The 21,074-nt window shown below is 41.1% G+C and overlaps 1 protein-coding gene across 2 annotated transcripts in view; it reads left to right on the top strand.

The window, feature by feature from the left end:
• Positions 1-244: 244 nt before the first annotated feature.
• CAPRIN1 (cell cycle associated protein 1) overlaps positions 245-21,074 on the top strand; it is a 32,137-nt gene continuing 11,307 nt past the window's right edge. The window contains exons 1-9 of one of the 2 annotated variants that reach the window (XM_065636941.1): positions 246-409; positions 750-961; positions 9,851-9,913; positions 12,132-12,218; positions 13,692-13,930; positions 14,040-14,122; positions 17,152-17,289; positions 18,185-18,237; positions 18,324-18,410. In XM_065636941.1, the coding sequence (XP_065493013.1) occupies positions 752-961; positions 9,851-9,913; positions 12,132-12,218; positions 13,692-13,930; positions 14,040-14,122; positions 17,152-17,289; positions 18,185-18,237; positions 18,324-18,410 (960 nt within the window). In that variant the 5' untranslated portion in view covers positions 246-409; positions 750-751. Of the gene's footprint in view, positions 410-749; positions 962-9,850; positions 9,914-12,131; positions 12,219-13,691; positions 13,931-14,039; positions 14,123-17,151; positions 17,290-18,184; positions 18,238-18,323; positions 18,411-21,074 lie in introns of both variants that reach the window. The other variant, XM_065636942.1, reaches the window with a different exon arrangement.

Genomic DNA, 21,074 nt, shown 5'->3' on the forward strand with positions numbered 1-21,074 from the left:
CGGAGCTCCGGGCCCGGTGGGCACTGACGCGCCGGCAGGCGGGGCGCTGGGCCCGGCTGTCCCGCCTGCCTATTGTGTCTGGCGCTGAGGCGCCCGCCGCGCGCCTGAAAGACCCACTGGAGACGAGCCGAGCGACGGCGCCGCTGCGGGGAAGCGCCTCCTCCGCCTGGGCAGGGCTGGGGGCCTCAGGCGTTCTTCGCGGGCAGACCCGAGGGGCGAGGACCCCGCGCCGCTCGCTCCCGCGGCGCCTCGCCTTACGCGCCGCCGTGCGCGCCCCCGCTCTCTCCCCCAGTAGCGCGGTGCGGCGGTAGCAGGAGCAGCGCGGCCGGAGTCGGCTGAGGCGGCCATTCCTAGAGCGAGAGCGCAGCGCACTGAGTCCCCCCCTTCCCCCGGGCCACTCACGCGGACGGTGAGGAGGGCGGCGAGGCCCCTCCGGACACCGGCGGGGGTGGGAGGGGAAGGTGATGGGGTCGAGCTCGGGGAAATGACCGTTGGCCTCGGCGAGCGGCCGTTGAGCGGCGCGAGGTTGCGCGGTCACGTGACCCCCCCCTTTCCCCCCCCGCCCCGAGTCCATTCCGCGGGTGGGTGGGGGAGAGCGCGCGCTGGCAGGTGCGGCGAGCGCGCGCGCGCGCGCCCTGGGCGTGGGGAAGCGGCCCCGTGTGCGCGCCCTCCCGCCCGCGTGTCCCCTCCGGCGGCCCGTTCTCCCGTGACGCGCCCGCGCTCTCTCTCTCGCTCTCTCCCTCACGCAGAGATGCCCTCGGCTACCAACAGCACTATGGCGAGCAGCGGCAGCAGCGGGAAGGCGGGCCCGGGCGGGGAGGCCGCCCCGGCAGCAGCAGCGGCGGCGGCCGCCGCCCCCCCGCAGTCATCGGGCGGCAGCATCACCTCGGTGCAAACCGAGGCCATGAAGCAGATCCTGGGAGTGATCGACAAAAAGCTGCGCAACCTGGAGAAGAAAAAGGTGCTTTCCCCGCCCCGCTCGGCCGGCGGGCTGAGCCGGGTCCCCGGGGGTGGGCCCAGGGCCCCTCGGTCGCCCGTTCCCTCACCCCGGGAGACCTGAGGGAACGCTGAGCGCTCCCGTCCTGTTTCCCCCCCCCTCTCCCTTGTGCCGCCGGCCGCTCTCAGCCGTGCCCCCCGGCCGAGCCGGCCTGCGGGTTGTTCCCGGCGTCGCCCCCAGGGGCCGCCCGCTGGAAGCTTCCAGAAGGTCGAGCGCCTTTCCCCTTCCCCTTTCGGGGGGTCCCCGGCCTCCTTCGCCCGGCCGACCTGTCCGGGGAGCCCGCCGGGCGGTCCCCGTGCGCCAGAGCCCGGCCCCCCCGCCGCCCCCTCCCCGCTCCCGTCGAGCCCCCCGCCCGGCGCGGCTCCTTCCGCCTTTTGTTCCCCTCGGTGGGGCCTTCCCCAGCCCGGCCCTGGGAGCAGCGCCCCCCCGCCATTTCCCTTCTCCCCAAACCCTCCCCACCCCGCTTCTCTCCCGCCGCGGGGTCTCTCCCCTCCCCACCCCGGCGGGGCCGCGGCTCGACCCGCTCCCCCCGAGCCCGGGCACATGGAAGCGGCGCTAACATGGCGGCGGAGGCCGCCCCAGCCTCCCCGTGGAACCGCATTGTGCCAGCAGCTGCACAAAGCCGGGGGCTGCCGGCCACCCCACCCTCCGCTTGCTGCCTTTTTTTTTTTTTTTTTTTTATCATCTCTCATTTTTCATCGCCTTAAGCTCACCCGTTTGGGTGTCTTAGGTCAGCTGGAAGCGCCCTTTAAGGAGTTATTTTTAGAAATAGCAGCTACTAAATCCGTGATCCTCGGACGGTTTGAGTTGTGACAGAAGAGGGGGAAAAAAAAGGGTGTTGTGGTTACTTACGGTTTATGTGGCCCCTACTCAGTGCTCGGTGTCGCTGGATTAAATGAACCTCACAGGGCTTTCTAAGCTACAGAGCGCGAGTTGTCCATCAGAAGAATACTAATGCACATGTAGCCTAAAGACTTGTTTCAAAATGCTCGATAACTAAAATTAGGGGATGCTAAAAAATAATCTCATGTCTGCATTTAAGCCTTACATCCATTTTTGCTCTTAGAAGTAAATAGGCACAATTACTGTTTGCTTATATTTTTTAACTAGCACTTTAGCTCCTAGTAGCCAAAGGATTCTATATTTGTATAAGGTGGAAATATTAGCAGAAGGTTAGTTTGTACAGGTGAGTTGCAAATGAAACAAGCTGTGCTTTATCTGTAAATATGGGCACAGTGTAATGTCCTGCTTTAAATGGTCATTGAATTTTCCTATTTCTTGAAAACGAAACTGCAGAAAGCAGCAAGCCAGGAGCTTGTTAGATAAGTTTTAGAATCAGAGGATCTTTTCTTGATCCTTGTCTGTGTATAGAGAGGACAAGATGTCAGTCTTCAACTTGTCGTTAATACATATGAATGTGCGCACACAAGAACACTGGTACTCAACTTGAGAAAGTGCAGATCTTTCTGTACATCTCTAGTTGTTTCAATAAAATAAAATTGTTTGAAATTATTGTATCTAACATACACAAAAATATTCAAAAATATTTTTCTATGATGTTCAAAATATATAAAACCTAAAATTAGCAGGTGAACATTCTTCTGATACGTTCTGTACTTGAAGAGGATAAGCACACTTAGTGGTGTGCGCAACAGCTTTCCTTTCTAGTAGCATTTTTATTTACCGTCTAAAATAAACGATTTACCCCTAATTTACACTTGGCTTAGCCATTCCATTCTGTTTGAACTTTTAGTAAACTTTGACAGTACATTAATTTAGAAGGATGTGTGGGAGACGGTTATTCTGGCAGAACAGAGTGAAAATTGTTGGTCTCATGAAGACTCTTGTTTTTGGTGGGGTTTTTGTGTGTCTGTGGCTGCTGACTTTTTGTAATTATGATGTCATAGGAAGTGAATACAGGGGACAAAATGTGGTGTGTGTGGTTTTTTTCTGGAAATGGCTTGTGTTGAATGATTTTCCATTAAAATTGAAATATCTCTTTGGAGTACTCGGTGCTAGGCAGTGTGGGCTTAAAAAAGAAAAGGCAAAGGCTGGGTCTTGAGCCAGATGTGCCCTTGCGCTGATGAATTAAAGTTCAAAGATTTCTCTTAGATCTTAGCGGGTCGAAGAAGTTTCAAAACGTATTGAAGTAGGACTCTCACGTAAACACTGTAAAAGTCATGAGATAAATTGTTCTTGGGTATTAAAACAGAGTTACTCGTTTTCATGCTTGAGCCTCCCCTGTGGTGGATGAATTGACAGTTCTGTACTAAATTAACATGCCTTAATAAAGAGAGCATTGTGTGCTTAGGGTCCTGAAAACAAATCTGACTGTACATATGGGGCAATCAGGATTTTTTTTTTTGTATTACTTGATAAATTTACTTGATAAAATTCATTCATTTCCCTTTATTTTGAACCTTTTGATGAGAATATGTATATTATAACCATGCATAAATTGTACTGGATACTGTGCAGGCAGGAGTGGGTTGAAAATCCAGTAAATCTTGCTGAAAACTTATGCTTAGTTGAACATTTAATCCTTTTTTTGTCAGCAGTTGATAGTGAAGGACAGTAGAGGTGATTTTGAGAGCTTTGTATTTGAGAATGAATACAAAAATATACTTGACTTAGACATATGCTTTTGAAGGATGAAAAATAATTGCTCTGTAAGGGGCACCGTTTTGGATTTTAAATGGTGTGTGGAGCTTTTAGTGGAGAAGGATCACCCTTTATGAAGAAATTAGAAATCTTGCGGTAAATTACATGGTGTCATGTTTCCTTCTAAATTCTGAGGATAAAAATGTGACCATCAAAATACAGTACATAAGTTCAAACCATAGTATTTCTTAGTTCTATAATATTTTGACTCTGTGTATAAACTAGAAATACTAGATTATTAGTTATGCTTTCATTTTCTCTTCCTCAAAGTGACATTGTTTGCAGGAATGAGTATTGTTTTGAAAGGAACTAGGAGAAATTGAACTACTGTTCATAAATGCATGTGCAAACATGGCCTGAAAATGTCTGTTCTCTCTTCATCTCTTTATATTGGAAATGATAGAAATGCTGTCCTGTTTTCTTCTGTTCTTAGGTGACCAAGTATTTGTGTGTGCATGGGACGGGTTAATTGAGGGGTATTTTCTCTACGAGACCTTCAGACAAGCAAGTTCAGTGTATGTTGACAAGCTTAGTTATTTTAAAAGTTGTGTGGACTCCACTAGATTTTTGTTGGTTGTCGGAGGTTAGAACCCTACTGGCTCTCCAGGTTCCCTAGGAGACAATTCTTCAGTAAGACCTGCGTTTTCTTCTTCTCCCTGTCCCCTCTGCTTTTTGTTTTCAGAGGGAAGAACCTTTCCAAATTAAGCTGATTGAAGTAGATCAAAATCATGTCCTGATACAATCACAACTGAAGAAAACAAAGTTATTTTTGCTTTCAACTTGTGTAATAAAGCATGAGTTGTGTAAAAAGAGTTTTTAAAACCAACTGTTCTGTAAGAGGGACAAAATCATTTGCTGACACATGGTTTAAGGTATGGGCAGGTGATCACAAAGATGATTCTTGGGGAGCTGTAAATATGAAGGAAGCATGTTAGCTTGAACTACTTAACATGACTTGAGTGTGGCGTATACAGTTAAAACATTGTCACATTTCAGCTGTAGCTGGTAACTCAACATGTTGTTGCTTTATCAACCCGTCTCTGAATTCCCAATTAAGTGTAATCCTGACTGGGTTGAAAAATGAATACTTAAAAAGTGCCTCTGTGTTTACTGGGCAAGAATTTTCACTGGAAGAGTGGATGGGTATTTCAAGTTGATCTCACTTGGTTCAATAAAATGTGGGATTTCCTGTAGGGAACAGTTACAAACCCATAGCAAAAGCTGAGGTCAGTTTTCTCTTCTTGTAGGTGCAGCTAATGATGGCAGGAAGCACCGTGCTTCAGATTGCCTGTCCATAGCAGTGCTCTTAAGTGCTTTTGCACCATAATTTAGGCCACTTGGATGTTCAAGGCTTGTGAGCGTCTCTCCAGAAGCTCTCCTTGAGAAGCTTGGTTTCAAATTTATTAAATGTGACTTTGAAACCAAAAAAATTGTGAAATCTGGTTGAAACTGTGCATTGAAAGTGTGGATCTTTCTTTGAAACCTCTTTTGATAGTGGTTTTGGGTAACCAAGCTTCATCTCTTAAACACCAAGCAGGTTTATTTGTGAAGTTATTTGGTGTTTGGTACTTCCTGGCTTCAGCTTGCCCTGGTTTGTTTTTAGCTGTTGTATGTAGCATAGGGGTTATTTCTCATAGCAAGTTCTGTTAACTAGATATGACTCCTACAAGCTGTGAAAGATCATCTGGTTAAGCTTTTTGGGATGCTGCTTTGATGTTTTGTTGATGCTTTTCATTTTTTTTCAGAAGAAAAAGATACACAGAATGTATTGGAAAAACCCAGTTTATGTTCTAGAATTCACTTGCTGTTGCAAAAGTAACTCATTTTGGACATAAACAATGTGTAGAACAAAATCCGGATCTTGCAGTGTAGTCAACTTAGCTGTAGATTCATGTCGATTCTATAGGGAATACCGTATGGTGGTTTGGAAAGGGAACATATATATGCAGCCACCAAAACCTTTAGGAGTTTCACTCATCTGTGGCTTAACTCAGTTAAGGTTACTGAAGGAGCGCTTTATTGCTTTTGAATTTAAAAGACCGCTCGTACCCACCAGTTTTGCGTTTCTTTGGGAAGGAGTGGGTCCCGCTCCTGGCCGTTCCTGTGTCTCTGTCAATGTGTGTGTGGTGGCATCCGTCACCTGCCCATACAGCTGTCCTTGGTGGTATGTGGGGAGGGTCAAGAACATGTGGTGAGCAGGAGAATTCCCCTTTTGTGATGAGCTGATCCTGAGACTGCAGTGTCAGAATTGAGATGTCTTTATGACTCAAACTAATACAGATATTTTTTTCTAAACTGTAAACTTAATACACCTTGGGGAAAAACCAAGAATATTTACTAGTGTGATTTCAAACATTAATTCAGTTTAAACAGAAGACCTGTAAGTGTTTCGTGTTCTGGAGTATTGATGCTAATGCTTCATTACATCTTACTGGTTATAACTCAGGACTGAAACAGCTTCTTGGGACTTGTGTTAGGTGTGTATATATAATAGGAAGTGTACTCAGTGAGTATGAGAACTGTGGGGTTTTTTTAAAAGTTCTGAACTTCCATACTTCATTCCTGATACAGTTTGGTTTACCTTTCTGATTGTTCTTTCCTGTCTTATTTTTCTGAGGAAATGGGAAGATTCATTTTTTTAGTAATTTCTGGGCAGTCTCTGCTGACGAGTTAAACTGCTGAATGAGTGGGGAGATGATGGTGGAAGGGGAACAAATTACAAATGTAAAACAGATTAATGCTGTTAAAAAGAATTCAGTTTTGGAGAGATCTCAGAAAACAGGCTTGGAGTAGTCCCCTCCATCTTTTCTTTGCTTGTAGTGAAGTGTGCATTACAAAATGTTTATTTCAGCTGGTCGAAGAGGTTACCTTCTCCCCTTCCACCTTGTCGTATACACTTGTGCTGCTGTAACTGGTATAAAACACACCATTGAAATTATCTGGTTAAATATAGTGCCTTCCTCCTCCTAGTCCCCCTTTTTGAGGGTTATTTTTAATCAGATCATTCCAGTGATCCAGTTTATACCATAGCACTGTAAATGATTGTAAGAGCACAGCCGAGTGGTCAGGCATTTTAAAAACCAATATTGTTTTGAAGCTAATGTCTTGTAACTGCATTTTTTTTTCCACTTAGGGATGACATTTTTGAGGCAATTCACTGAAGGTAATAAGAACTTGAGTGTGAGGGGAAGGTATCTGTTACCATAATAAAGTAAACTCAATTTTGAATTCCTATTAAAATCTAGGGCATACTTAAGCAATGAACAGCACCAGCTTCCTCCTGTGCCCCGCGCCCTGGCAGCCTACATGTAAAGCTTTTCTCCTAGGAAACTCCGAAATACTTCAGGTATAGCAGTGGAAAAAGAGCTGAAGCTTGGTGCCTTGCGCAGAACGGGGGGCTGCTGACTCATAACCTATTTAATAGTTTATGGGCTCACTTTACCACTTTATTTTTTTAATTTTTCTGCTGGCCTAACTTTTATGCTTCAAGATGTATATCCATGATGAGCAAGGATGAAGTTGTGTATGGGGGCTAAAATTAAGAAAATCTTGCAGACACTGCAGTAGACTTGTAAGCAGGGATTTTACTGCAGTTATTTTACAGCCCTAATGCTGCTCTTAGATTGCTGTTGGCAGTACAGATTAAAAAGAAAGCATTTTGCTTCCTTAATATTTTTGTGTAATGCAACATTTGGATCTCACAGTGTCTTTGGGATAATAGGAAAATGCTTACTTGGCATTTGAAATTTTTGTAATAACACGTAATTAAATACACATTTGCTTGTCCTCTGCATTGCAGCTGAAAGAGCTTTCCCTCTTTTACCTTTCTGATACAAATGTTTTTAAGGAAGAAAAAGAGAAGTAATTTTTCTTCTTAGTGGTTAGTAATAGATGTATCACCCTTTGTTTTTTATTTGATGAATTGCTGCATAAAATTTAACAAAGCATTTACATTAGACCTAAGAATATTTGACCATTTAAGAAAAACTTATGCACTGTTTGAATAGGTTTTTGCAATATGATGAATCTGAAGATACCATGCTGAAGTAAGGCTGCATGGAAAAACTATGTAGAAACAATTTTAGTTATTTAGAGTGGTTTTGTCTCTTGTTCCCTTAGCCACCAAAATGGATTACGTGAGTGTTTTGCAGCTTATTTTTGCAATATATGTTTCCTACAACAAAGTTGATCTAAGTAGTCTTCTCCTAGAATGTGATGATCCATCCTGTTTGTTTTACTGTTGTTATTGTTTTGTGTTTGAAACTGGATTACAGGAATTGTTAGGGTTTATTTAAGTACAATTTTGTAGACACTGTTTAAACTGGCTCACATTAGCAGCCTGTTTACTGTGCAGCCTCACAAACAATTGCATCAGTGTGACCAAGGGAGTTGTGATCTGCAGCATGGGAGTAAGTGGCTTGAGCAAGTTGGAACTTTTAAAAATTTATTTGTCTGCAAAGCCCGTTTGTTGTGGGATTGAAGGTACCTTAGGCACCGGAGGTGTTGGTGAACTGGGCTGGCTTTGCGCTGGGGTGTTGCAACGTTTTGAGCTCTTTACTCTGCAGTTTGACTTCACAGCTCAGCTACAGTCTCTCAAATAATGAAAACTACTTCTGTGATTGTCCAACCGTGTCATCATCTATTCTCAAATTAGTATGTAGAACAGCAAAATGACCTTACTTCCTGTTGTGGCACATTTTCAATATGCCAAATGCTCTTCCAGGGGTATTTTTATATATATATATACATATATATATATATATATATAACCATGGCTGCTGCATTTGACAACTATTACTCCCCTAGTGTCTGTCCCCAGCATGAAATTTCCAGTAATATATTTTTGGAGCTCGGGAAGTTCTTCTTTGACTTTGGCTAGGCCGTGACTGTCTCTGATGCACTGAAAGATGAAGCAGTTAAGTGTTGAATCTAACCTGTAGGATTTCCAAAGGAATAGCCTGTGCTGGCACTAGGTGACATCAAAAGGACCGAGTCTCCTGGGGGTGGTTGTGTGTTTCTGTAAGTGATGCTGGGCATCAAATCCCTTGTAAGAGGAACATTCTTATTAAACTGTTTCACAGACTTCTGTCTTTCTGAAAGGTCTCAGATTGAGCATAGAAGTTGAATTAGCTAGAAAAATATCAGTAAAATTGAACTGAAGTGTCCTGAAACAAATATAGTAAAAACCAAAGACCACCACCAACAAAAAAAACTGTCACTCTCTGGCAAGTAAAAACCCTGAAGTGATCAGGGGTTTATTTTTGTTACATTTCAAAATGAAGTTTTTCTGTTTGCTTTCATTTTTGTGGTGGTGTTATGCTAGGTTGGGAAGATAATGGTTAAGGATTCATTTTAATGGCTTTCTTTTAATAAGACCAAGGCAAATATCATAAAAAATGCGGTCATATGTGATAATACAGAAATGGTGAAAACTTAAAGCTGAATAGGTATGTTATTCTTACAGACTTTGCTTCCTTTCTATTTAACCTGTAGGTTCTTTGTCACTTTGGCATGCATAAGTTTTACCTGCTTTTGGCTAATGTCAGTGTTTTGTGTGGTTTTGTATTTAAGCAGATTGGAGAACTGATCCTGCTGAAAATTACCTAATGATTTTTTTTTCACTTCCTCTCTATGAAAAAGAAATCTCGGTGCTCTTGAACAAAAACATTTTAGAGCTATTAATAGGAATTGTGTTGGTGGGCATTCTTGCACAAAGGATTCGAAACTTTTAAATTCTTTAAAACTATCTTAACTGATGCAAGTAGAAAGAATTACAGTTCTGAATCTTAATAGCATTGACTTTTTTTGCAGTCATGTTTTTTGTATTGTGGTGATACAGTGGCAATAAGCTCTGACTTAGAATCCATTTCAGCTCTGTTGTTTGGACTGAAGGAAATGTGCATTGGGAGTGCCCTCCCCATTAGGAAGAATATCTGTTTCCTATGAAATTGAGACTAGTTGTGAAGACGGATTGTGATGGCCAAATAACATGAAAATATTTGTCTCTTGGGCAAAATATTTATATTTTTTTAACCCAGAAGACAAGTTTTCTTGGGTACTATTACATGCTTGTGTGATGTGTTTCAGTTTGTGTTTACTGTGATACTACAGTACCTAATTTTGTTAGCACAAGTAGAAAAAAGCAGTTACCTGATCTTGGCTCCTCATAACAGCATTTTTCTTTCTTTTCAGAGCAAACTTGATGATTACCAGGAACGAATGAACAAGGGAGAACGTCTGAATCAAGATCAACTGGTAAAAAGAAAAAAAAAAAATACTAACCAGATCTGTGTTAAATTGCTTTGTGATCTTGGTGGGGAAGGAAGGGATGAATTTCACTTCCGCTTTCCCTTTGTTAAAAGCCAGATTTTTTCTGAACTCTGACTTGGCCTCAGCTTTTTATTGCCTAGAATATCTCAATTTTTCTGTTAATCAGAAACTGAAAGAATATGTAGAGGAACATGTTACAATGGTTTATGGTTGTTGAGGTTAGGTTGTAAATAAGCTGTGGTGAAAATTGGCACGTTCTAACCTAGAACTGTTGAAAGAGCTACGTGATACCTTAGTGGTTCCGTGGACATCATCCTTTTTGTTGCAGAAAATGTCCCCAGGGAGAACCTAAGGAGCTTAGTCACTCGGTGGTAGCTTGTAAATATTGCGCAGTGTAGTCAGAGATGTAGCTTAGACCAAGTTCTGAAGGGCTCTCAAAATAAGCTGCATCCATGTGTATATCACAGCTGTCAGCGCAACAGATGTGGCAGTGTGGTTTAACCCTATGTGGCAACTGAGACCATGCAGCCGCTCACTTACTCCCCGATCCTCCAAATGGAATTGGAGAGACACTCGGGAAGGGAGAGAAAAACTCAAGGGTTGAGATAAGAACAGTTTAATAGCACAGCAAAGGAAGAGAAAAGAATAATAATAGAATATACAGAATATAGAGTATGGGAAGCTAAAAAAATCCTTGACTACCAGGCAATAACCAAAATCTCAGTGTGTTATCAACGTTCTTATACTAAATCTAAACCACAGCTATTGGAAAGAAAATGAACTCTATCCCAGTCAAAACCAGGACAGTGACACTGTAGATAAGCTGGACTTACTGGGTGTATGCTGCCTCTCTCTTTGGAGCCCGTTCTTAAAGTAGGTTATTGTAGAACTTGATTCAACAGCAGCTTTTCACTTGTAATTAATATAAAGCAAATATCAAATTAAATTCAGTTGTATGATGCAAACATGCATATTGATACTTAGAGATTACCAGATGCTCTGTAGTCAACAATATTTTGTTGATGATTTTTAACACTGAAAAGAGTGAAGGAAAAAGATGTACCCTGCAACTATTGCAGCTGTTCCCAATTACAAGAATTAGCTGCTTCCTTTGGTCCATGTGATCTTTTCAGCTGTCTAGGCTTTGCTTTGGTTCTTCTGTGCTAACTGAAATATCACCAATCGGTATATTTTTATTTTTTAATGGCTTATTTTGAAAATACATGAGAAGTATTCAGTTTGAGCAGGGAAGAAAACTGAAATTTCATATTGAGGAGAGAAGCTCATGATTTGAGTTTTACGAAGACCACAGCCTCGCTACTACACTTCATAAAGATGAAACCTTTTTTGGTTGGAGAAATGTGAAGTGATTTGTTATTTTCCCGTACGTCTTCTGCTTCTACAAATCAACCAAAAATAATGAATTTTGCAAATCATCTAATGTATATGTGTAATATATAATATGTGTATGTTTCTTACTTGGCTGTGTTACAAATGGAAATTTTTAAAAAAAGGCAAATACAGTTCATGTTCCTTGCTTTTCAAGGAAAGTAGAGCCTTACCTTTTCTTTGGCTTAGACGTTCTTAACAAGAACGTACCATAATTTTGTCACAGGAGTGTAAATGTCTCAGCTGTTTGTGGGTTTTTTCCTCTTATCTGAATCTCTGTAACTTTTCAGTACTGCAAAGTGGGTTAAGGACTTTGGATTCCTTTAGCGCAAATCAGAATGTTAGAGTTAAGAAAACAGCAACTAATAAAGATTTCTGGAGAAGGGAACATTATGCTCTGTATAGCATTTTGATTTTGGCTCTGACTCAATAATGCATTAATTCTCAAGCCTTTATCTCTTGAGCCGTTCTGAGTTGCCAGATTACTCTTCTTCCTGATTCCTCCAGCCTGCCAGTTAGTTTTTGTCAGAAACTGGCTAAACCCAAACTTTAAGGTAGTGTGTCATGCATGTGAGCATATATATGCATATGCTTTAGCGTATTTATATGAGAAACTAGAGGTCCTAAAGACATACACAAGTCTTTTCAATATTTTGGCCAGTAAAAATAAAACCTTGATTTAAGATTATTGCAGTTCCGTTCAGGGGTGTTGTATTTTACTTAGGAACTAGGAATGTGGGAATTTGTTTCTTGGAAGTACCTATTTTGTTCTATGGTGATGGTTTACTTCTGTGTTTTCTTTTTGTTTTTAAAGGATGCGGTGTCAAAATACCAGGAAGTGACAAATAATCTGGAATTTGCTAAAGAACTGCAGAGGAGTTTTATGGCTCTGAGCCAAGATGTAAGTAAAGAGCAAGTGGTGCCATGTGGGCTCTCAGTTGCCATACCAAACACTTGGGCTTTAAACTCTCTCACTAATCCTAGATGCAGTAGTCGCCTGTATTTACAGAGATGAAATGCTTGTGATTTCTAGTATGTTTTCCTGGTTTCTTTTACTCCGTGTACTGGTTTGCGTCAGGTTTTCTGAAGTCTATTTCTAGAATTTTTCTGATGGACTACATAAAAAGAATGTCATTTTCTGACAGTGTAACTGTTGAAAACAGTGTGATTGCAAAAGAGGCCTGTCATGCAATATCACAGAAAGCCGCTTACTGCAACCAGTAACATTTTCTTAAAAGAAAACAGATTTCACAGGCCTGCTTCACTCTTTGGCAAGTGGCTGAGGGTTTTCATTTCTTTATATTACCATAGGATATCAAATCTCAGCAACTGAAAGCATTGCGGTTCCTTTTTCAAGATTCTTGCTGTCTTGTTAATTGCAAATACAATCTAAAACTACAGTGTGGGACATGAATTATGTCCTCCATTCCCTTCTAGCATCCATGATGCTCAAACTGAGCATGTTATAGATGCATTCCCTTTAGTGTCTTTGGACCTCGTGTCCAAGAATTTGCTTAAATCCTTTTTTTGAACCTGCTGTCTTATCTCCCCAGCCTTTCATGGCAAAACATTCCTTGAGTTCCCTCCCATGGTGTGTAGGAAATGAGTACTTTCGTTTATCTGTTTTAAGCTGATCTCGTAGTTTCGGTGAATGCCCGACACTGTCATGGGACGTGATGAATAACTGCTCTGTTCGTGTTACCTGCTGGCCTTTGTGGCCTTTATGGAAAAAGTGGGTCACCCTTACTCCTCCAAATTGGAAAACCCAGGACTTGGGCTCCACTAATGAGCCAACTGCTCCATCCCGCTAATTGATTGAGTTGCCCTTCTCTGTACATTTTAATTGCTCCAAGTCCTCCTTGAGTTATGGAAGCCAGGAGTTGTAAGTAGTCACAGTGTTTGTTTAAAAGGTACTGAATTTTGTACATTTTTGCCACTTTCATCTAGGTCAAACCCACTTAGTGCTTACAGAATCATTCCTAAAGGAAGCAGATAATAGCAGGCTGGGTTGATTTCAAATAACACGTTTGTGACTGAAGCTTTAGACATGGTAACTGCAGTTACTTGACTGAACGGCTTGTAAGTCATGCAGACAAGTACAGACTTCAAGTTGGAATATGGTCAAGATCCACTATGATCCAAGGTTTACGGCATTGATTTTAAAGTTTGTCTTGATTTGCAGGCTTTGGACTCTGCTTAGAAGATATTCCTTATATTTCACGGGTTATTCTGTAATGTTAGATTGATAAGTGGCAGTTCAACACCAACATCTGACTCTATTTATCAATAAAAGGCATTTCTAATCTATTTTTTCTCCTGTATCTGCTACAGAATCCAAGTTAAAGCAATTTAAATTTTATTTCATTTTAAATAGATCCAGAAAACAATAAAAAAGACAGCTCGCAGGGAGCAACTGATGCGGGAAGAAGCCGAGCAGAAGCGTTTAAAGACTGTATTAGAGCTACAGTTTATTTTGGACAAGTTGGGTGATGATGAAGTGCGCAGCGACTTAAAACAAGGATCAAATGGAGTGCCAGTGCTGACAGAGGAGGAGCTGACAATGCTGGATGAGTTTTACAAGCTAGTTTACCCTGAACGAGACATGAACATGCGGTAGGTTTCCAGTAAACAACTTTATAATTAGCGGTCAGTTAACAGTGTATTTGTACTGTGGTACTTTAAAGACTTGGTAAGAAATTAACTCTTATTATTTTTTTTTAAGGTTGAATGAGCAGTATGAGCAAGCATCTGTTCACCTGTGGGACTTACTGGAAGGGAAGGAGAAACCAGTTTGTGGAACAACCTGTAAGTATAGTCTCTGTATTTAGAGGTAGCGCACCGAATTTGTGCTTGAACTAAAATACAGTGTCTGGTATAAGAGAACTTCGGCAGTTAATTATCTTTCTACTTCTTTTTTCTACTTTTTTCGGACCTTAGCTGGACTGTTAACAGAATAACTTACTGAAGTGTGACCTAACTATGTGGTGTATTTTTTTTAATTGATGCAGCATTAGTATTTCAGCTTAGCCTGTTCCTGCTATTTCGGCAGTATTCTGCTGCTGTCGACGCTTAGTAGCAATTCTTTGTTTTCTGGAAACATGTGCGTGGACAAGGAGCTTTGTCAGTAATATGACCTAATATATAAACTGGTATGGCCTTATTTAGTGTGATGTTCTGCACCTCCTTGTTTCCTGCAAAAAGCATCGTGCTTTTGCCCTATTTTGACTGGTTAACTCTGTGAATTGGGGGTGTGATCGTTCAGATGGACTGTTTTCTTGCAGAAATGTAAGTTTTCAGCTGTATATGGCTTGTAACATAAGAGCTTAAAAAATGGCTGTGCTAGGCAGTTTGCTGTTTCTTGTATCATGGATAATTTTGGAAATCTCATAATTGGGAGATCAATAGGAAAGTTTAAGGTAAGATTTTAAAAAATCTATTATCTTTTATTATGTTAGAGTAACATTAAGCTGTTGAAAGAGTTTTTTGTGTTGGAAGTCATAGTGAAATGAGAGTATTGCAGTTGTTATCTAACCTGCTTCTTGCAGTCCTGCCCAACTAGGGGGTCCCAAATGACTGGAGGTCAGCAAATGTGATGCCCACCTAGGAAGGAGGATCTAGGGATCTACAGGCCTGTCAGTCTGACCTCTGTGCCAGGGAAGGTGGTGGAGCAGATGATCTCGAGTGCCATCATGTGGCATGTACAGGACAACTGGGCCATCAGGCCTGGTCAGTTTATGAAAGGCAGGTCCTGCTTGACTTGCTTGATCTTCCATGTCAAGGTGACCCACTCCGTGGGTGAGGGAAGGTCTGTGGATATTGTCTACCTAGACCTTAGTAAAGCATTTGGCACTGTTTCCCACAGCGTTCTCCTGGAGAAACTTGCTGCTCATGACTCGGACAGATGTGCTCTTCGCTGGGTAAAGAACTGACTGGATGTTCGGGCCTGAAGAATTGTGGTCAATGGAGTCAAATCCACTTGGTGGATGTTCACAAGTGGTATTTCCCAGGGCTCAATATTGGGGACAGTTCTGTTTAATACTTTTATCAGTGATGTGGATGAGGGGATCAATTGTCAAAGCCTTTACTAAAGTCTAGGTAGACAACATCCACAGCTTTCCCTTATCCACTGAGTGGGTCACTTTGCCATAGGAGATCAGGTTAGTCAAGCAGGACTTGCCATTCATAAATGCATACTGACTTGGCCTAATTACTTGGTTGTCTTGTATGTGCCATGTGATGTCACTCAGGATGATCTGTCTGCTCCATGACCTTCCCTGGCACCAAGGTCAGACTGGCAGGCCTATAATTCCCCGCATCCTCCTTCTGGCCCTTCTTGTAGATGGGCCTCACATTCTCCAACTTCTGGTCAGTTGGGACCTCCTCGGTTAACCGGGGCTGCTGATCAGTAATTGAAAGTGACTTGGGTGAGCTCAAGGGTAGGAAATGGCCTCAAGTTGCACAAGGAGAGGATATTAGATTGGATATTAAGAAAAAATTCTTCACTGAAAGGGTTGTCAAGCATTGGAACAGGCTGCCCAGGGAATGGCTGAGTCACCATCCCATAGGTATTTAAAAGATGTGTAGACTTGGCACTTAGGGACGTGAGTTAGAGATGAACTTAGCAGCGTTGGGTTAACGGTTGAACTTTGTGATCTTAAAGGTCTTTTCCAACGTAAATGATTTTATGATTCTATGATTGAGGAATGAGAGACAGGAGATCGTAGGACACTGTGGCCTTAATGGTAATAAGATTTTCCTTGTTTGTGGCAGAACTTCAAATTGTTTATGTTGTTGAAATGAAATTTTGTGAGGAGGTACCAGGTTAGTATTTTCGTTAGTATTTGTTTTGCAAGAACTCAAGTCTGAAGTGGTTGTGATGTATGTTAGATCTTTGTGAGAGCCCAAAGATAAGTACCACGTATTTTTTTTGAAGATACGTAGGAGGGAGAAGGTACAGGGATGGTTTTCAGGAGGGAGCTGGTGTATGCTCCTTGTGGGCTGGGTAATTGTATCTGGATCTTGGGATGAGCTCTTAGTGATGTCATTGGCAGCCATTGCCGGTTTGCTGTGTCTTATAGCAGGGATAAACCTAAATATGTTTCTGTGCTCTCTGTGCATATATATCTATTCGTACAGTGAACATCACTTGATACGTCTGGGTTGTGAATCTTCTGGTTTGGGTCTGTTCTGGTTTTTTTTGGCCTGGATGGTCAGTAATGCTGCCTTGCCAGTGTGGCTGATTTGGTTTGGGTTAAGACACCCCAGCATTTATCTGAGGCAGGGAGCGCGCACTTGTGCTTGTTTCGCTTCCAAAGGCTGTTCTGAGCCACTTCACCTCAGGGGAAGAGTCTTCATAAAGGCGTTACCCATGTAAATGTGTTTGTACTGACAGTTGTTTTGTAAGAAATTGACTTAGAGCAAGGTCCTTTAATTAGGAAATTACAAATAAATCAGTAGTTACAGTTGAAACTTCAGTGAGTTCCCAGATCTTTGTAAACTGAAATCTAAGCAACCAGAGATTTTTGAAATAGCAGGAGTAAAAGTATGGTAATTCAATTAATAAACTTCACCTCACTTGGAAGTATTTCACAAATATTTTGAAGAGTATTATATACACTCTTAAGATTCTTCTTGCCCTTCAGATTTTTCTTATTTATTAATATAGCCTGGTAGAACACAGGTAATTATGTAACAGTAGTGTACCTGAACTAGGTTGGGGCACCAAGATCTTCCAAGTAAAAGGGTAATAAAATGCATGTGGGATCTTAAGGAAGGAAGGAAAAGATAACTGTGATTGAGTGACTGTTAATCTTTAACTTATTCCATTTTCCTAGATAAAGCACTAAAGGAGATTGTCGAACGCATTCTTCAAACTAGTTACTTCGATAGCACCCATAATCATCAGAATGGATTGTGTGAGGAGGAAGAGGCAGCACCCGCACCTGCAGTAGAAGACACTGTAGCAGAAGCTGGTAAGAACATGAAGATCCCCCATGACCAGCATATTTGTCTTGTACTGTAAAAATTATCTCTTTCCTTTTTTGTTTTTCCTGTGGAACTTCTCATTATGATTTAGAAATGAAATTTTGTTTTACTGTTAAAGTGATCAAAGATGAAAGTTCTGGTTGCCTGAGGGTTTTCCATTTTTTTTTCTGTAGTTCCACCAGTTTAATCCTTTGTTATAAGGGAAGAGTTGTTGAAGCAAAGAGTAGGCTTACATGCTTAAGAAACTCAAGAATATGGTATCAAACTTGAAAAAAGGAGTCATGACCTTTTTTCCCTTTTGAATATGTTGTGGAAAAAACTGAAATTTGAGGTAACTAAACATAACTCTTCATAGCAAGACTTTAATGTGATTTTTTTAAAAAAAATCGTTTCAAAACTCAAATTGTTATTGCTCAATATTACATTAATGTCCTGCTTTTATTCAGAGACACAAGTTTCTTCTTTACCTCGTAACATTAGGTTTGTTTCTGAACCCAGTAGGTACTTAACTGTACAAGTCAGCAATATTGAGGCTCTAATTTCAGATCTAATCAAAATCCCACCCCCTTGAAGATGTCTGACAAGGCAACTCCTTCCTTAACCTATAGCAGGCTTCTAATGTTAGGTAGTAACATCACTCAGGAGTAAATGTGTGTCCATTCATTCTTATACCTAGCTGGACTTCTCATGTACTAATAGTTTGTAACGCTGCTTTAAAATCAATGTTTTTGATAAATGTTGACTGTAGAAACACTTCACGCTTACTCAAAATTCCACTTTTATAAGGCGAGGTTTTTTCACCTAACTTTGTATCTTCTGGGTCTGTAACATAGGTGGTTTTCGTTGATTGTTTTTTACGTAAATGTTATTTTTTTCTTACAGAGCCTGATCCAGCAGAGGAATTTACTGAGCCAACTGAAGTTGAATCAACGGAGGTATTACTCACTGGAAAGATTGTCATTTTGTATAGCTGTAATGCCACTTACTTTTACTTTCATACCCTTTCTTATTTTTATTTTAGTATGTAAACAGACAATTCATGGCAGAGACTCAGTTCAGCAGTAGTGAGAAGGAACAGGTAGATGAGTGGACAGTTGAAACGGTTGAGGTAAGATCTTGTGTACTGCAGGTAAAATTGCAATCCCTGTTTCCGCTGACTCACAATTCCTGATAGGTTTTAGTATTGCACCCCTTCTCCCCCAGTATATATATCAAAATACACATATTTAAGTAGGCCTGGACTCACTGCTCGTTCTTCAATTACGTATTTAGCTCAGCAGTACCTCAAATAAAAACTACACAGTCTGGCTGAGTTTGCAGAGAACTTGATTTGTTCAGTAGTGGCTTGCTTGGGAAAATGGGACTCAAAAGTCTTAGGCTTAAAAAGGCTTAATTTTTTAAGACTCTTTTTTAAGAGAACTTCGCAAGTGTGGAACTGAAATTTACCTACACGGCTGCTGACAGCATGGCATAGTTTTGTGTTTCATTGAGCAGTTCCATGGAGAGGGGGCTGAAATCAGTATCTCAACTAATATCTACTCCAGATTGCAAATGCACACAACTTGATGTTAAAATACAATTGTATGTTCACCTCTGCTTTCAAGAACTGTAGCTCTTCAAGTATTTAACTTGTTACTCCTTTGCAGTTGAGTGGTGTTCATTTGTGACATTTGTGGTGCATTGCTATTAGGATCCGTTTCCAGCTTAATAGTTCAGACTCTAGACTTAATTACATGTAAAAGTCTATTTTATTGTACTAGAGTTTGTGTTTTTCACGTACTGGAAAGGACAAGTTACAAGGAGTCCTTCAAATATTTGGTATGTTGCAACATAGCTTGTATCCATCTGTTAGGAACAAGTGTGAGCAGCATTTTTTAAGTGTTGGAGACTTAATTTTTGATTCACTTTGGCCTTCTCTAGCAGCAAATTACAGATGGTCAATGTTTTAGACTCTCTTCCTCGGTGTCTTCAGGCTCTTGTAAGTGTAGGAGCAGAGTTAAGTGTTCGTCATTTCTTCAGGTGGTGAAAAAGAGAGGAGCCATTTTGATATGAGTATCTAACATGCCAAATTTTTACATGCAGTCTGGCTGAAGTTCATATCTCAAGTTGCTGAAAACCATAAAGAAATTTATTAATACTTAGGATGGGAGTGAGGCTTCTATAACTAGGCAACTTTGCCATGTATGTGGACGATTTTGGTAGTATCTTGTCACAGTATTCAATTCCTTTACTTAACCCTAAAGTACCATCGCTATTAAATATGATTTAAGAAATCCCTTCAAAAAAACAACAAAGAACCTTCCAAAAACATATATTAAAGTTATGCTTTATTGGGATATTCTTAAAAGACACAGTATTTTAAAGTTAATGCTTGATTGGCTTCAATCCCTCTTGAAATACACCTGGATTACAGATGATTATACCAAGTGTCCAGAGTAGTTCAGAGGTTCAGTTCTCTGCATGAAGACATGAGAGGGCAGGAAATGTTTGTGTAATTAAAGCCTGTTGTGCTTCCCTCTGCTCTTAAACTGCGAGGCTGTGTTTTGCAGATTTGAAAACTCAGAGGCTTCCTCATGAGAATAATAATAATAGGAGTAACTGTACTAGTATGGTTAAAGAATTCAGGTTGCATTTTTCTATCAGACTGGTGTCAGAAACTCGTAAGTTTCTACATGTCTTCACTAGTCAGCTAAATCTGGATTATATCAGCTTTGTTTTTGTAGAACAATACGAAGAATATATACTTCAGTTCTCCTTTGTGTCCCAGTTTCTTGGACTACATGCAGATGAGAAATTTGGAAAAGTTTGGAGTTGAAGACTGTTTCATAATTAAGAACCTTATTTTCTCAGATTTAACACAAAAAAAAAAAAGAGGAAATTCAGAATAACTGTCTTTGAAGTGACTTGCTGGCACCAAAATGCCATTCCTCATGGGAATGCAACTGAATTGTCCTTAGGGAAGATGACGATAAACCTTGTGTAGAGCCCTTGTGCTCTTCAGCTCAAGGTAGTTGTGGTGGTAGTATAGTAGGAGCTGTGAATGACAGCTGTCAATTTTAGAAGCAGATAGTATTCATAAAGAGAACATTTACACAGAAGATCTCCATAATTGTTTATGAAGAGGAAGACTATCCCAAACTTGTCTCTCTTTCAGTAACCCTTGAGTAGAAGTGATACATTTAAGGTTTCTGTGCTGTGATATGTTTATAGTTGAAGTGACAGTGTTTTATAATGACATTATGAGCCTTCCATAAGTTTTAAACCAAAGGATTTGCTTGTGAATTCTCAAAGTGTATTTGCATTTGGATTGTATGATGATTTAATTTTGGTGACGATGTCCTTTATTGGTAATAGTGGTGGGCTTTTTGTTGTTTTGGTTTTGAGGAGAGAGTCTGGTGATGGTGGTGGGAGGGGAGGGTGCTTGATTTTAACTGCTTCCTTTGTAAGCAGTTCCTGGAGTAAGTACCTAAATCTGCTTATGTCCAAAGCTGTCTCTTGGATTATGGAACTTTGGATGGATGAGGCAGGGTGTCAGAAGGTGAGCGTGCAATTGGAGTCAAATACTATTCTGCAGAGAGGTTCACCTCTCCTAAAAGAAAAGTTTCAACTTGCTGCTGTCCCCACAAGATGAATGGAGATGTATGGTTGGGTAATAATTTGCTTTTTGAATAACAAGCCTTGTATTTGAGTAGTCTGGACCTTTTTCAGGCACCAGACTGTTGGAAACCTGTTAACTTTAGCCTGTCCATTGGCAACTTCATATGCAAAAAAA

The sequence above is a fragment of the Caloenas nicobarica genome, chromosome 5 (assembly GCF_036013445.1).
Source record: "Caloenas nicobarica isolate bCalNic1 chromosome 5, bCalNic1.hap1, whole genome shotgun sequence".
In the NCBI taxonomy this organism is placed as follows: Eukaryota; Metazoa; Chordata; class Aves; order Columbiformes; family Columbidae; genus Caloenas; species Caloenas nicobarica.